We start from the raw sequence: 12,902 nt of genomic DNA, 5'->3' as shown, positions 1-12,902 counted from the left end.
TTAACTGGCAACCAAATAGATTGTTAGAAGTGTACATCCATCCATGGGATCCTTACTGTAATGATTACAGTAATTTCAATCCCTGATGCAAGAATTGTCTTTGTAAAAGATAGCTTGTAGCAACAATAGATAGTCAGAGGTTAACTGTAATTGATAAAACATCTATTAATTTCTCATGACTCTCAATTTTATTTTATGTTAATAGGGGCTTGGTAAGACTTTGCAGTGTATTACCCTCATCTGGACTTTACTGGTAAGTGATGTACTAACTAAATAACAAGCATCATTTCCTAGCAGCAAGCCTGGGGGTACTCTTGCCCGTTTAGGGTAGGAATGAACTGCTGAGCCCTCCGAACCCTGACCCTGTTCCAGAGTAAAAATGGCTGAAATTGATACCGTTCCAGAGCAAGATCGCTGAAAACCCTGTTCCAGAGAGGAGAGAGCATGATTTCATATTACCCTGTTCCAGAGGGAGCGCACTTTTATATACCCTGTTCCAGAGTAGAATCGCTGAAAATCATACCCTGTTTGTCGGCACGTACCCGTACAGCGAATATAGGGGAGTACCCCCCCAGGGCAGCAAGCTGAAAGCATCTGTACAATGATCTAGATTTTAGTTATTAATTTTGTTTTTATAATTACTAATAATTAATATCAACTTTTTGTTGAATTCTTATTTTTATCAATGATTCAAGAATAATGTTATTAAAGAATCTTCTTATACTTTTTTAAACAGCGCCAAGGACCAAAAGGTAAGATATTTATACGTCCAAGACTTACCTGTTAACAAATATATTATTTCATTTGTGCTCAGGGATAAAAAAAAAATTGTACATTCAACCGAGAATATCTGGCATTGATCAGTGCAGTATGGACAGCCATCATGTCCGGCCATTGAGCAGCTAAATATTTTAGCCCTGGGCCCAGTTATATGAAGGGTGGAGAAGCTTATCCCACAGATAAAACCTAATCCATAAGTCATTGCTTTTACCCAATGACTCAATCCACTAGATAAGATAATTATCCATTGGATAGCCCTTAGTCCACCATAATGGAAACTACTGGGCCACCAGTAATGTATGTTACCCTTGTTAAATAAAGTCAATTGATTTTATTTATTTTTTACAACTGGGCCTTGATTTTTGTCTTTAGTTCTATAATTCTCAGTATTCTGTGAACTCAGGCATGTTCAACAGCTTGTTAAATTAATAGTTTTTACTGCTGTCAGACAAAAAATATAAATGGTACTTATTTTTGATTGCCGGCAGTGAAAAACCAAATTTCAGCATGCAGCTCACAGCAACCAAGTTTGTAGAGTATTGAGAATCGCAGTAATGATATATTTAGACTACATTCTAGTTTTGACAATTTATTGATTTACTGGTATACACATGTAGGTCAGCCCATTATAAGCAAAGCTGTCATTGTTGCTCCATCAAGTTTAGTTAAAGTAAGTAACAGTATTTGATTGCTAGACAAACTTCTTTATTAATGGTATAGATGATTTATAACATACATTTCATTGTGATTGACAGAACTGGTACAATGAGCTGAACAAGTGGCTGGGTAGTAGAATAAATGCTGTAGCTATTGATTCAGGAAGCAAAGATGGAATAGACAAACAACTAAGTACGATAGGTTCATTTATGCTCAGAACCTCTGGGCTGATCATGACTAACTCACAGATTGATACCTGATTTAACCTCTGGGATGATCTAAGTCAGGGCATGGCTAACTCACAGATTGAATCCTGAAACAACCTCTGGGCTGATTAAAGTCAGGGCATGGCTAACTCACAGATTCAACCCTAAAACAACTTCTGGGCTGATCAAAGTCAGGGCATGGCTAACTCACAGATTGATACCTGATTTAACCTCTGGGATGATCTAAGTCAGGGCATGGCTAACTCACAGATTGAACCCTGAAACAACCTCTGGGCTGATCAAAGTCAGGGCATGGCTAACTCACAGATTGATACCTGAAACAACCTCTGGGCTTATTAAAGCCAAAGCATGCAAACACACTGTTCAAACCCTGAACTTTGCAAGATGTTTTTCTCTATTTCCAGCTACGTACATGAGTCAACAAGGCAGTCGTACGCCCACCCCTGTCCTCATTATCTCGTATGAGACATTCCGTCTACATGCAGCAGAGCTACACAAGGGTAGTGTTGGACTGGTCATCTGTGATGAGGTACTGAACAATGCATCATAATTTTATAACTGTATCTAATAACTAGTTTAATTTTATGAATAGAGTACTGCAAGTACATGAAGAAAATAGTCAAGAGTAGAATTTTAACACTTTAGGTTTTGCATGTAATGTCACGATGTAAAGAAATTTGTTTGATCTAAAAAAGGAGTAGATATTTATAGTGGTCATACAGATAGTAAATAATAAATAAATAAAACTGCAAAGTTTCATGAAGATCATAGTCATGTAAACTATTGAAGATATGATCTTTTAAATAGAACATGAAGCTTTACAATATTTAAACCTTCAAATTTAATTGATAGCATTATTTATTACTAAAGAGTCGTAAGAAGCGGTCTACTCCCATGTAATGAATAAAAAGTCTAAAATACATCCATCTAATCAATCATAGGGTCACAGGCTGAAGAACCTTGAAAGTCAAACCTACCAAGCGTTGAACAAACTGAATACCACTAAACGGGTTCTTCTTTCAGGTATTTTAACTAGATTTCGTTTATAATTAATATTAAAATTACTATATTGATTAAGAATAATTTATTATTTCATAACAACTATATTTATCCTCAGGCTAGGGAGACTCTCAGCAGTACTGACCTTTATTATTTAATTCTGCAAAGAATGTGCATGATACATAAAAATACCATGCCTGATATGAGACTGTATTGGCACTTCTCATCTGCTCGCGATGGGATACAATATAGTTAGAGGAATTTTGAGCATTTCTTTGGAGAACTACTGTAAATAATGAACAGCTCATCAGTCTTCTAAGCATCTGATAGGGCTTTGCATTTTTACTCGTCAATTGTACGTATTTTGGCTCACCTAAAGGCTTGACAAAATACTCCATTACTCGTAAAAATACACAGCCGTATAAGATGCTTAGCCGACTGATAACCTCTGTGTAGCACAACAAAAAATGAAGATATGTGTTTTATATTTCAATATAATTTATGCTTTTACATTATTGTATTTTATAACTGTAAAAAAAAATATTATTAAAAGTACTTTTTCTACTGGAATAAATTTTATCAAAAAATTACTCACTGATATTGTCGTACTTATAAATATTATTCCTACTCTCCTTTTAATATCATTTTTCCAGGTACTCCAGTTCAAAACGACTTGCTGGAATATTTTAGCTTGGTACATTTTGTTAACGAAGGAATTTTAGGTATCTCATCAATCTTATCAATTTTCCTTTTTTCCACAGTCTCAATTTTTTAGAGTTAATAAAAAGTTAATATTCAAATATCCATTGATGTATTAGGCTCGGTATCAGAATTCAAAAGAAAATTTGAGATTCCAATCTTGAGAGGCAGAGATGCTGATGCTTCGGAGAAGGACCATAAAATAGGAACTGAAAAACTGAATGAGGTAATCTTATTTCCATTATTAATATTAAGTCTCTTATTTATAACCTTTATTTTATATATAAAGCATCAATTCCAAAAGTTCAACAAGGCTTTACAATTTTAATACATTCTCATTATGTAATTAAATACAATTATCATAACCTTCTGTAGATTGAATAAGAATGCTGATCTTTCATTTCTTGACTTTTTGCAGCTTATTCTGCTAGTAAACAAATGTATTATAAGAAGAACAGGTTTGTTTTAAATATGTCTCAATACTCTGGGTGTTTGCACGATGGCGTCATTGACCTCTACTACCAGACTCCCTTGCACACTTTCTTTTGTTCAGTTAATAGCTCCAATTGTCTTACTATTCCCATGAGGGAATACAAATTTGAATAAGAAAGAAAATTTGCGAAGCATCTTGGTAGTGGGAGACAAATGACGCCATCATGCAAAAGTATTCTTTTCCTTGCATAGTATTTACTGCATATTATGATTATATACTCAATAATCAATACTGTGTATTTACTGCATGTTATGATTATATACTCAATAATCAATACTGTGTATTTACTGCATATTATGATTATATATACTCAATAATCAATACTGTGTATTTACTGCATATTATGATTATATATACTCAATAATCAATACTGTGTATTTACTGCATATTATGATTATATATACTCAATAATCAATACTGTGTATTTACTGCATATTATGATTATATACTCAATAATCAATACTGTGTATTTACTGCATATTATGATTATATACTCAATAATCAATACTGTGTATTTACTGCATCTTATGATTATATACTCAATAATCAATACTGTGTATTTACTGCATATTATGATTATATACTCAATAATCAATACTGTGTATTTACTGCATGTTATGATTATATACGCAATAATCAATACTGTGTATTTACTGCATGTTATGATTTTTCTCTTTCAGCCTCAATTCTATCAAAATATCTACCAATCAAAGGTAAATTTATCGATCAAGTAAATATAAATTGCAGCATAATCAATAGTTGTGGGATAGAGTGCTATCTCTATTATTTTGTTCATATTATCACAACCATTCACTCATTCATTCATTGCTTTATTGTTGAGTTCTTCCATCCAACCATCCATCCTTTATCCATCATTTCCATCCTCCAGGAGCCAGCAAACCAACCAGCAGGGGGCCGGCCGGCCACCCAGCGGAAGCAGCAGGGGCCAGCCAGCCAGGATTTTCCAGCCACCACAGCAATAGCCATCCACCCATCCATCCATTATTCCACCAACCAGCCAGCCAGTATCCACATCCATCCATCATTAGGCCTCCATCCATCCACCCACCCATCCATCCATTATTCCATCCATCCATCCATCCATCCATTCATTCATCCATTCATCCATCCACCCATACATTATTCCATACATTCAGTCATCCATTCATCCTTCCATTCATTATTCCATAAATACATTCATCCATTCTGTTCATTTCCATATAATTCCTTATGTAAATAATAAAATATTTTAAAGACTGAAATAGTTAATGGGAATGGGTTAATAAAATATAAATAATGTATTTGTTATTCAGTGGAACAGGTGGTTTGTTGTCACATGACCCCACTTCAGACCCAGCTTTACAAACATTTAGTCCAGTCAAACGTAGCACAGCGACTACAGAAACTAGATTCAAAGACCGGTGGTATGTCTGCATCTTCACTGGGTTTTATCACTAACCTCAAGAAACTGTGCAACCGTAAGTAAAAATAAATAAAAATAACTCTTCTTACTACTGTTTTCATTGCTACGAGCAATTTTACAGGTAGTCTACTGTCAATCAAATAAATTGTTCGGTACCTTTACACCTGTACATACTCTGATTGACAGCAGTATTGGCCAATTTCCATGTGCCGAATGTTGACTTGATAAATGAAAACGTGATCATAAATACAAACTGAACGAGCTTGGTTTATCAGTATATTCAAGATTTCTTTTCATATTTCTTAATTTCAGACCCCGAACTTATTTTTGAGAAGGCAAAGATGCAGGAAGAGGGCTTTAGAGGTGCTTTAGAAATATTTCCTAAAGGATTTTCTGAGAAGGGTAATTTACTTCCTGATTTATCAGGTAAAAATAAAAATAAAAATATTTTTTTCTTAATAAAGCAGCACACAGCACAGGTGTGCATATATATTACAGTAATGGGCTTTTCCACATACTTGTACTAGGTAAAATGCAAGTACTTGACCTCATTCTGGCCATGACTAAATCAACTACAGATGACAAAGTAGTGTTGGTATCAAACTACACTCAGACGCTGGACATCTTTGAAAAGCTCTGTAGACAAAGAAAGTAAGGCTAGTTAAAAAGAATTACATTTTATTGAATTTATAAACTGTCATTTTGTCATTAATCTAAACTTTTATACGTTATACATGTGATACTAATCATGATTATTTTTCAAAGCTATCAGTATGTTCGTCTTGATGGTAGTATGTCAATCAAGAAAAGGCAGAAGATAGTGGATAAGTTCAATGACCCAAAGGTATAAGATAAAGTACAGTTGGATGAAAAACAGATTATTTAGTAAAATAGGGAATTCCCTATTGTTCTAAATAAATAATCTTTTTTCGTTTCTTTTCATGCACTCATTGATGTTTTCTCAGGTTGATTTCTTTTTCATGTTGAAAAATAAAATTGTTCATCCATTTAGTTATCCATCCATCCATTGTTTCATTCATTATTCCACTTTTTCATGTTGAATAATATAGTTGTTTACTCAATCATTCATTATTTTATCCATTTATCCATCCACCCACCCATCCATCCATCCATCCACCTGCCATCCATCCATCCACCCACCCATCCATCAACCTACCTTCTATCCATCCATCCATCCATCCATCCATCCATCCATCCATCCATCCATCCATCCATCCATCCATCCATCCATCCATCCATCCACCTGCCATCCATCCATCCACCCACCCATCCATCAACCTACCTTCTATCCATCCATCCATCCATCCATCCATCCATCTACCCATCCATTCATCTACTCATCCATCCATCCATCCATCCATCCACCCATCCATCCATTCTTCCATTCATTCATTTTTTTACCCATTTTTTCAGGGTGGTGATTTCATTTTCATGCTAAGTAGTAAAGCAGGAGGATGTGGGTTGAATCTGATTGGTGCTAACAGACTAGTAATGTTTGATCCTGACTGGAACCCAGCAAACGATGACCAGGCCATGGCTAGAGTATGGAGAGATGGGCAGAAGAAAAAGGTACATATCCCTAAAAAAATTATTAGATTATTATTAATTTTGATACACATGCAATAATACAAATTTGGCATTCATTTCAATATAAGTATTGTATTACAATTTTAATTTTCTTTAATAGTATGTTAAGTTAGAAAGTTGTTAAATATATTGTGCCATATTGCATAAATAAAATTGAAACTAACCACTGGGCTGGATAATTTCTTTTAGGTATTCATTTACAGGCTTCTATCAGTAAGTAAATTGAAATTTACTTTTCAACATAAAGTTGACTGTTTTCAGAATTTAAAATTCTTTTGCAAGGTATCATCTTCAGTCATCATCTTTTTCATCATCATAATTTTACCATAATTGTCATCATTTGCAGCAGCATCATAAATATTTATTTCATTTACCACCATCATCATCATCATCATCATCGGGCATAATCATCCATCACCAACAGCATCATCACTATATTCATCATCATTAATCATATATTACTTGTTCATTTCAATTTGCTTTCTATAAATAGACAGGAACCATAGAAGAAAAGATATTCCAACGCCAAGCCCACAAGAAGGCTCTTAGTAGCTGTGTAGTAGATGAAGAGGAAGATGTTGAGAAACACTTTTCACTTGAACAGCTGAGAGACTTATTTCGCTTGAATGAAGATACCCTGAGTGACACTCATGACAAGTAAGTATATTTGTCTAGTTAATACGTTATTAGATCAGGTTTCCAGAATTCAATTGAGTGGCCATAAAACAATGACTCCAAGTCGAGATCCAACCTTGACCATTGGCCTTCATGGTCACTCAAGGGAATTCAGCAAAGGCTGGGCCTATTGTCAAATGTCAATCACAAGGACTGGTGTGCATGATTCGTACATGTAACTTGCTTAATTTGATTGGGAACACTGGCTTTTGACCAAGTTATGTTAAGGTGCTGACACACAGTGCAACATTGCACGCAACAGGACTGTTGCAGCGTGTCTACCCCAAACTTGTTGCACGCAACGTTGCATGCAACAAAACTGAAGTTGAATCACGCTCTACTCTTGCAACAATGCGCGCAACAAATTTCATCATGTGAACATGGCTACGACATTACTGGCAACATTTTGAAATTTGCAGCCAATTAGCTTGCACCAAATTTATAGCTGCTGACCAAATATCTTAACATAGCAGGCTGACACAAGCGATGTTGGGTGATTTTGTTGCAACGTGTGTCACCCCTATTCAAATTTGTTGTTTGCAATGTTGTGTTCAATGTTGCACCATCTGTCAGCACCTTTATAGTGTGGGTTTAGCAAGAAGCCCTGTGGTTTTATTAACTTATGGGTGAGCTCTGTTTCCTTCAACTACCATTAATTTCCAGTGGCCTGAGTTAGTACTTTATAAATTCATTGATGGAAGCCACAAACCAGACATCTGGAAGTTGTGGAGTTGAAGCAAGAAAAGTGTTTAAAAACTACTGCTTCATACTTGTTTCGTTAAGGTTCAAGTGCCGTCGATGTGTGAACAACATTCAGGTGCAACCACCCCCTGAGGATACCAACTGCAGTGGGAGCCTAGCCCAATGGAACCATTCAGCAAGTAGTAAAGGTCTTGAAGATATTATATTAAAACAAGCTTGGAAGTGTGGAGTCAGTTTTGTATTCCATCAAAAATCTCATGAAAAACAGTTGGGAGTATCTTAGATACAAGCATTTCTTTTATTGCCATGTACCATCTAGTATTTTCTATTTGCAGCCAAAATGAGTAAGGTGAAATGTCTGATAAATGTTTTAAGATTTTTATATTATTTATCATCATAATAACATTAATTTATTACAATTTAGGTTCAATATCAGTGTGATAAAGCAGTGAATGAAAAACAGTATCAGTGAAGTGATACGATATCACTTCACAGTGAACTGGAAACTCATTTTATTGACCCTAAATGTGTAATGAACAAAATACAGTACAGGCCGAAAGTTTTTCAGGGTCAACTGCATGTATCACGCATGGACCCCGCGCACGGGATCTGCTCGTACGCGTGGGATCCTACCGTATGCATGCATCCCGTCCGTACAAGCGGGAAAAGTTAATGCGGTCCCACGCAGCATAAGAGGTTAACTTTAACTTGGCTCTCTGTATGTTAAAAACCTGATATCTAACATATGATATTCTCTATTTATTTTTGTTTATAAAAAATAATTTGATAATTTGATAAACTACAAAGATATTATTATTCAAGAAATATATTCAACTAAATTGAGAAAAATAATTACAAATAATGCAATGCGATAATGCAATATTTTTTATTAGCTTATATGAAATTTAAATTAAACAATAATTTTGAAATTCGAATTTGGTTGATAAAGTAGTTTCACACCAGTCGCACCTTCATGTCAATAGGATTGTGTATCGTAGTACCTTAGAACATTACTGTCACCTCATGGTTGACACCTCAGTATAACGTATAACCTTCATGTCAATAGGATTGTGTATCGTAGTACCTTAGAACATTACTGTCACCTCATGGTTGACACCTCAGTATAACGTATAACCTTCATGTCAATAGGATTGTGTATCGTAGTACCTTTTATAAAATAAATTAAATAGTACGCACTCTGTGATTGGTTGATAGCCATGTTTGCATGAGGATATGTAAACACAGTTGTGACGTCACAACTTTCGTGTTTTCCCAGTACAAGTTCAAAAATTAAAAATTTACAGTTTCTTTCGAGGAAAAAAACGCCCCCAAAAATGTATTTTGAAGACGAAGTTCCAAATTTTGACTTGTGTCAGGGCCATAGGCATAACCCTATGGTCTCATGTAGGTCTTTCTGATCGTAATATCACGACAATCTCTCGTTGGTCACCGCAAAGAGAATTCCCTCAGGAGCTACAACACACGTCCTCCGTCAGGACAGCTGCGGTTGTTCAGTGACGTGCTTTCTCATGATTTAAATGCACCGCCCGATAAAGAATACATGTATTTCAAGGAAACAGTCAGCAGCTTCAAACTTTTTCCAGCGATAGCTCTTAAGCTCCACAAAATATCTTCTCGAGGCAAGACGAAACAATCAACTTCGCTGCCATGTTTTCTCGCTGTCAAATTGAGCAAAACCACGTTTCTTTCAACCGAGAATTCCATTCACAGCGACACTTGTTATCCACTTTTGATCACTTTCGTAAAGATAATCAATTCTGAAATCTCTTATTAAGATTTCTATTCAATCTTTGGACATTTCTTTGTATTTGTTTTAAAGTTTTAGAATGATAAATGTTTAAAATAGCTAGCGATTCTTTCTCGCTTCACATTTGCCTCCTTGGCGTTTATTACACAAAATTTGATTGGCTAACGATCGAAGTTCGTGAAGTATGGAGAATTTGTATTTTGATATGAGAATCAAATTCAAATAAAGATTTATTTTCTTGCAAGTGGTAATGTTTTCCCTTAGTATTTATTTTATAAAAGCAATAGAAAACTTTTTTCTCTGTGTTTACATAGCCTGATAGCAACACTCGGGGGGTTGGGAGAATTCTCCCAACCTCCCCTCGTGTTGCTATCAGGCTATGTAAACACGGAAAAAGTTTTCTATTGCTTAAATAGAACATTACTGTCAGCTCATGGTTGACACCTCAGTATAACATATAACCTTCATGTCAATAGGATTGTGTATCGTAGTACCTTATAGAACATTACTGTCACCTCATGGTTGACACCTCAGTATAACCGATATTCTTCTGTCTCTGGGGATATGCTCTCCTTTCCATCTTGATGTCTTGTCCTCTAGTACTTCATGGGTAAATTCATATCTAATAGAATCTCTAAAAGAAATTATTACAACAATAAAATTAAGTTTACTATAAATTTGAAAAATAAAGGAACGTTTGCTAATTAACTCTGTGTAGTTGCTAAGGGCATGCGTATGCCCTGAGGGAGAATAAGTTCAAGGAGAAATTTCAGGTTATGGGAAATCCTTTGGTAATGGAGTTTTAGTCTGTAAAACAAAACCCTGGGAACTGGTTTTTATATCGGCTCCAATTTCATTGCTACTTGTTGATCAAGACAAAACTCACAATATTTTTGCGCAGTAGACAAATATCATTTAAATAAATCTGTTCCATATACCATTGCACTGTCAGCTCACTAATGATTCATTTGCATGAACGTAGTCCAATAGATCTCTTTAGTTTGGGCATAATGTTTGGCCCATTTCAGACTACATGTCATTCCCTTGAGTATCATTTCTTTGCTTGGTTGTTTGCAAATGAAACAAAGAGTCATATTCTCAAAGGACATGTACATGTGTGCATTGTGATTTTTGTATCATTAGCAATGAAAACAGTGGTAATGCAAAACAATCCACACATACCTCAGGATATACATTGATCTTCTTGGAAGTAAAAGGTCAACAGTAACAGAACTATATTTTTCGTGAATGAGTCTCATTACAGATGACGATAACAGACTGAGACCTGCAATAGTAGGACCACAGAACTGAAAGGCAATCAGAAGTACCAAATACAATATATTACCAGTATTAGAACACATCAATAAAAATGCATGGAAAAAAATGGAATCATCAGACATGTTGTCTATTGTAAATCCGTATCATCAAGTATAAGTGCTAATAACAAGTACTGTTTCACAGATATATAGTGTACGTTGATAAATTAGTGTTACCTTCACACTGTCAATATGAGGTTTGATGTACCTGGAGAGAGAAGCATAATCATATTTTTACTTTCCATTTTTATGAAAGATACTTTATACATCGACAAGCATCAAGGACGACGAAGCCAAAATGATGACTCAAGCATGTTTTTAAAATGATTTTTTCATGGGCTTCTGTCATCCTAGCATCACTGTCCTGGACTTGCAATCCTCATGTGCTAGGTCTCTAGGGATAACAATGCACCCTTCTCAAAAATAATTTAAAAAGGATAACACGAATATACAAAAGAAATCAGACTTTTTCTCAATAGAGTCTGTGGCATTTCTTTTGTATTTCCATGGTGGCCTCACAAAAGATAAGTTTTTGAGAAAGGTCCACAAAAGACCAACCACAGATTCAGTTTTCTGGAATTCTATAGCACCCATCAAACACTAATATAACTCACCCATTTCCATCTAAATCCAGCACATGAACATGAGATAATAGCTTAGTGTTTGGTTTGAAAGATGTATCCCTCATTCTTTTGAATACTCTCAAACAATCATCTGTCCATCTTGACTTTTCTGTTTCTCTATAACCTTTGATTGCCTAGAATACAAATGAAGTGAGGTTGCAGGAGATGTCCAGACCTCTCCCCACAGAAAGGAATCAATATATAGTTGCATGCTAGTGAAGTGACTGTTTAACCAGACTTGGTACATTAATGCACCGTAAATATACCCTATTGGCCTCATTCTCATGTACATGTATTTCTCCTTTTATCTTTATTTCCTTTGGAATTTCTGTTGCCGGTGAAGAAGATGGAAACTTAGAAGATTCGCGGGAGGAGAGGGGGGTATGAGTTTTTCTCACAGTCCCCCGATCTTGGTTATTAATTACCAGCACAATGCATAAAGGGAGAAAAATAGAGATGCCTACATCCCAGTTTAATGTTACCCAGAAGATTTCTTCTACAATCACAAGGGATTTTTTGAGTCCTTAGGAAGTGGGATAAAAAAAAAGGAGCAAGTTGACAATGATTAGGGTAAGAATATTTCATGCTTTAAAGTGACAGGAGTGAAATCCTTTACTTACTCCATCCCAGTGGTCAAACTGATACTTCTGTGTTTTCAAATACGGCTCTACTTCCTTGATAAGTCGGTCCTCTTCCTCTTCACTGACGAAGTTTTCGTAAACTTCCAGATTCCCAGACACCATGTCCTGCACTGCCTCTAGCTCCTCTATCGTACAATCATTCGTCAAAAACGATACATTGCTTAAAAGATCTACATTACTACTAGCTTCTGTAGCAAAACCACCTCTCAATGCCTTCAATATTATGCATTTTCTCGAATAAGAAAGATTGAAAAATAAAAATCTTCGTAGCAAAACATCCGCCATTTTGGA

At 35.4% G+C, this 12,902-nt stretch overlaps 2 protein-coding genes across 6 annotated transcripts in view; one reads left to right on the top strand and one right to left on the bottom strand.

Annotated features, from left to right (window-relative positions):
- LOC116298526 (DNA repair and recombination protein RAD54-like) overlaps positions 1-9,467 on the top strand; it is a 26,673-nt gene extending 17,206 nt beyond the window's left edge. For both annotated transcript variants that reach the window (XM_089030237.1, XM_089030236.1), the window contains exons 10-27: positions 206-253; positions 737-752; positions 1,398-1,450; positions 1,536-1,629; positions 2,069-2,193; positions 2,606-2,687; positions 3,317-3,385; positions 3,482-3,588; positions 3,781-3,820; positions 4,536-4,568; positions 5,169-5,333; positions 5,591-5,704; positions 5,806-5,929; positions 6,044-6,122; positions 6,713-6,868; positions 7,076-7,099; positions 7,380-7,543; positions 8,345-9,467. In XM_089030237.1, the coding sequence (XP_088886363.1) occupies positions 206-253; positions 737-752; positions 1,398-1,450; positions 1,536-1,629; positions 2,069-2,193; positions 2,606-2,687; positions 3,317-3,385; positions 3,482-3,588; positions 3,781-3,820; positions 4,536-4,568; positions 5,169-5,333; positions 5,591-5,704; positions 5,806-5,929; positions 6,044-6,122; positions 6,713-6,868; positions 7,076-7,099; positions 7,380-7,543; positions 8,345-8,546 (1,695 nt within the window). In that variant the 3' untranslated portion in view covers positions 8,547-9,467. The remainder of the gene's footprint in view (positions 1-205; positions 254-736; positions 753-1,397; positions 1,451-1,535; positions 1,630-2,068; positions 2,194-2,605; positions 2,688-3,316; positions 3,386-3,481; positions 3,589-3,780; positions 3,821-4,535; positions 4,569-5,168; positions 5,334-5,590; positions 5,705-5,805; positions 5,930-6,043; positions 6,123-6,712; positions 6,869-7,075; positions 7,100-7,379; positions 7,544-8,344) is intronic.
- Positions 3,673-12,902, bottom strand: LOC116298523 (RNA demethylase ALKBH7, mitochondrial). 4 transcript variants are annotated; one of them, XR_004197349.2, is made up of 8 exons: positions 12,591-12,902; positions 11,962-12,104; positions 11,525-11,555; positions 11,214-11,338; positions 10,526-10,665; positions 6,701-6,878; positions 5,797-5,914; positions 3,673-3,789 (listed from the first exon to the last, which is right to left on the bottom strand). XR_004197349.2 is itself a non-coding variant. In XM_089030251.1 (6 exons), exons 1-5 carry the CDS (start codon positions 12,894-12,896, stop codon positions 10,548-10,550), a joined length of 723 nt encoding a protein of 240 aa, XP_088886377.1. In that variant the 5' UTR covers positions 12,897-12,902; the 3' UTR covers positions 5,541-5,914; positions 10,526-10,547. The 4 variants fall into 4 exon arrangements, 1 of the variants encoding a protein (XP_088886377.1); XR_016119830.1 differs by having other exon boundaries at positions 3,673-3,786; positions 6,701-10,665; XR_004197352.2 differs by lacking the exon at positions 6,701-6,878.

The sequence above is a fragment of the Actinia tenebrosa genome, unplaced genomic scaffold (genome assembly GCF_029948245.1).
Source record: "Actinia tenebrosa isolate PJP-AT-01 unplaced genomic scaffold, QUT_ActTen_1.0 PGA_scaffold15__27_contigs__length_11533743, whole genome shotgun sequence".
In the NCBI taxonomy this organism is placed as follows: Eukaryota; Metazoa; Cnidaria; class Anthozoa; order Actiniaria; family Actiniidae; genus Actinia; species Actinia tenebrosa.
The sequence above is the reverse complement of the archived record's forward strand: the minus strand, read 5'-3'. Positions and strand labels throughout refer to the sequence as shown.

What these genes read in the sequence shown, in the direction of transcription:
- LOC116298523 (XM_089030251.1), bottom strand. Translation starts at nt 12,896, where the DNA reads ATGGCGGATGTTTTGCTACGAAGATTTTTATTTTTCAATCTTTCTTAT. An exon ending in CTGGATTTAGATGGAAATGG is followed by an intron (nt 11,556 to 11,961) that starts GTGAGTTATATT and finishes TTCTCTCTCCAG; the next exon opens with GTACATCAAACCTCATATTG. An exon ending in AGATCAATGTATATCCTGAG is followed by an intron (nt 10,666 to 11,213) that starts GTATGTGTGGAT and finishes AATTTCTTTTAG; the next exon opens with AGATTCTATTAGATATGAAT.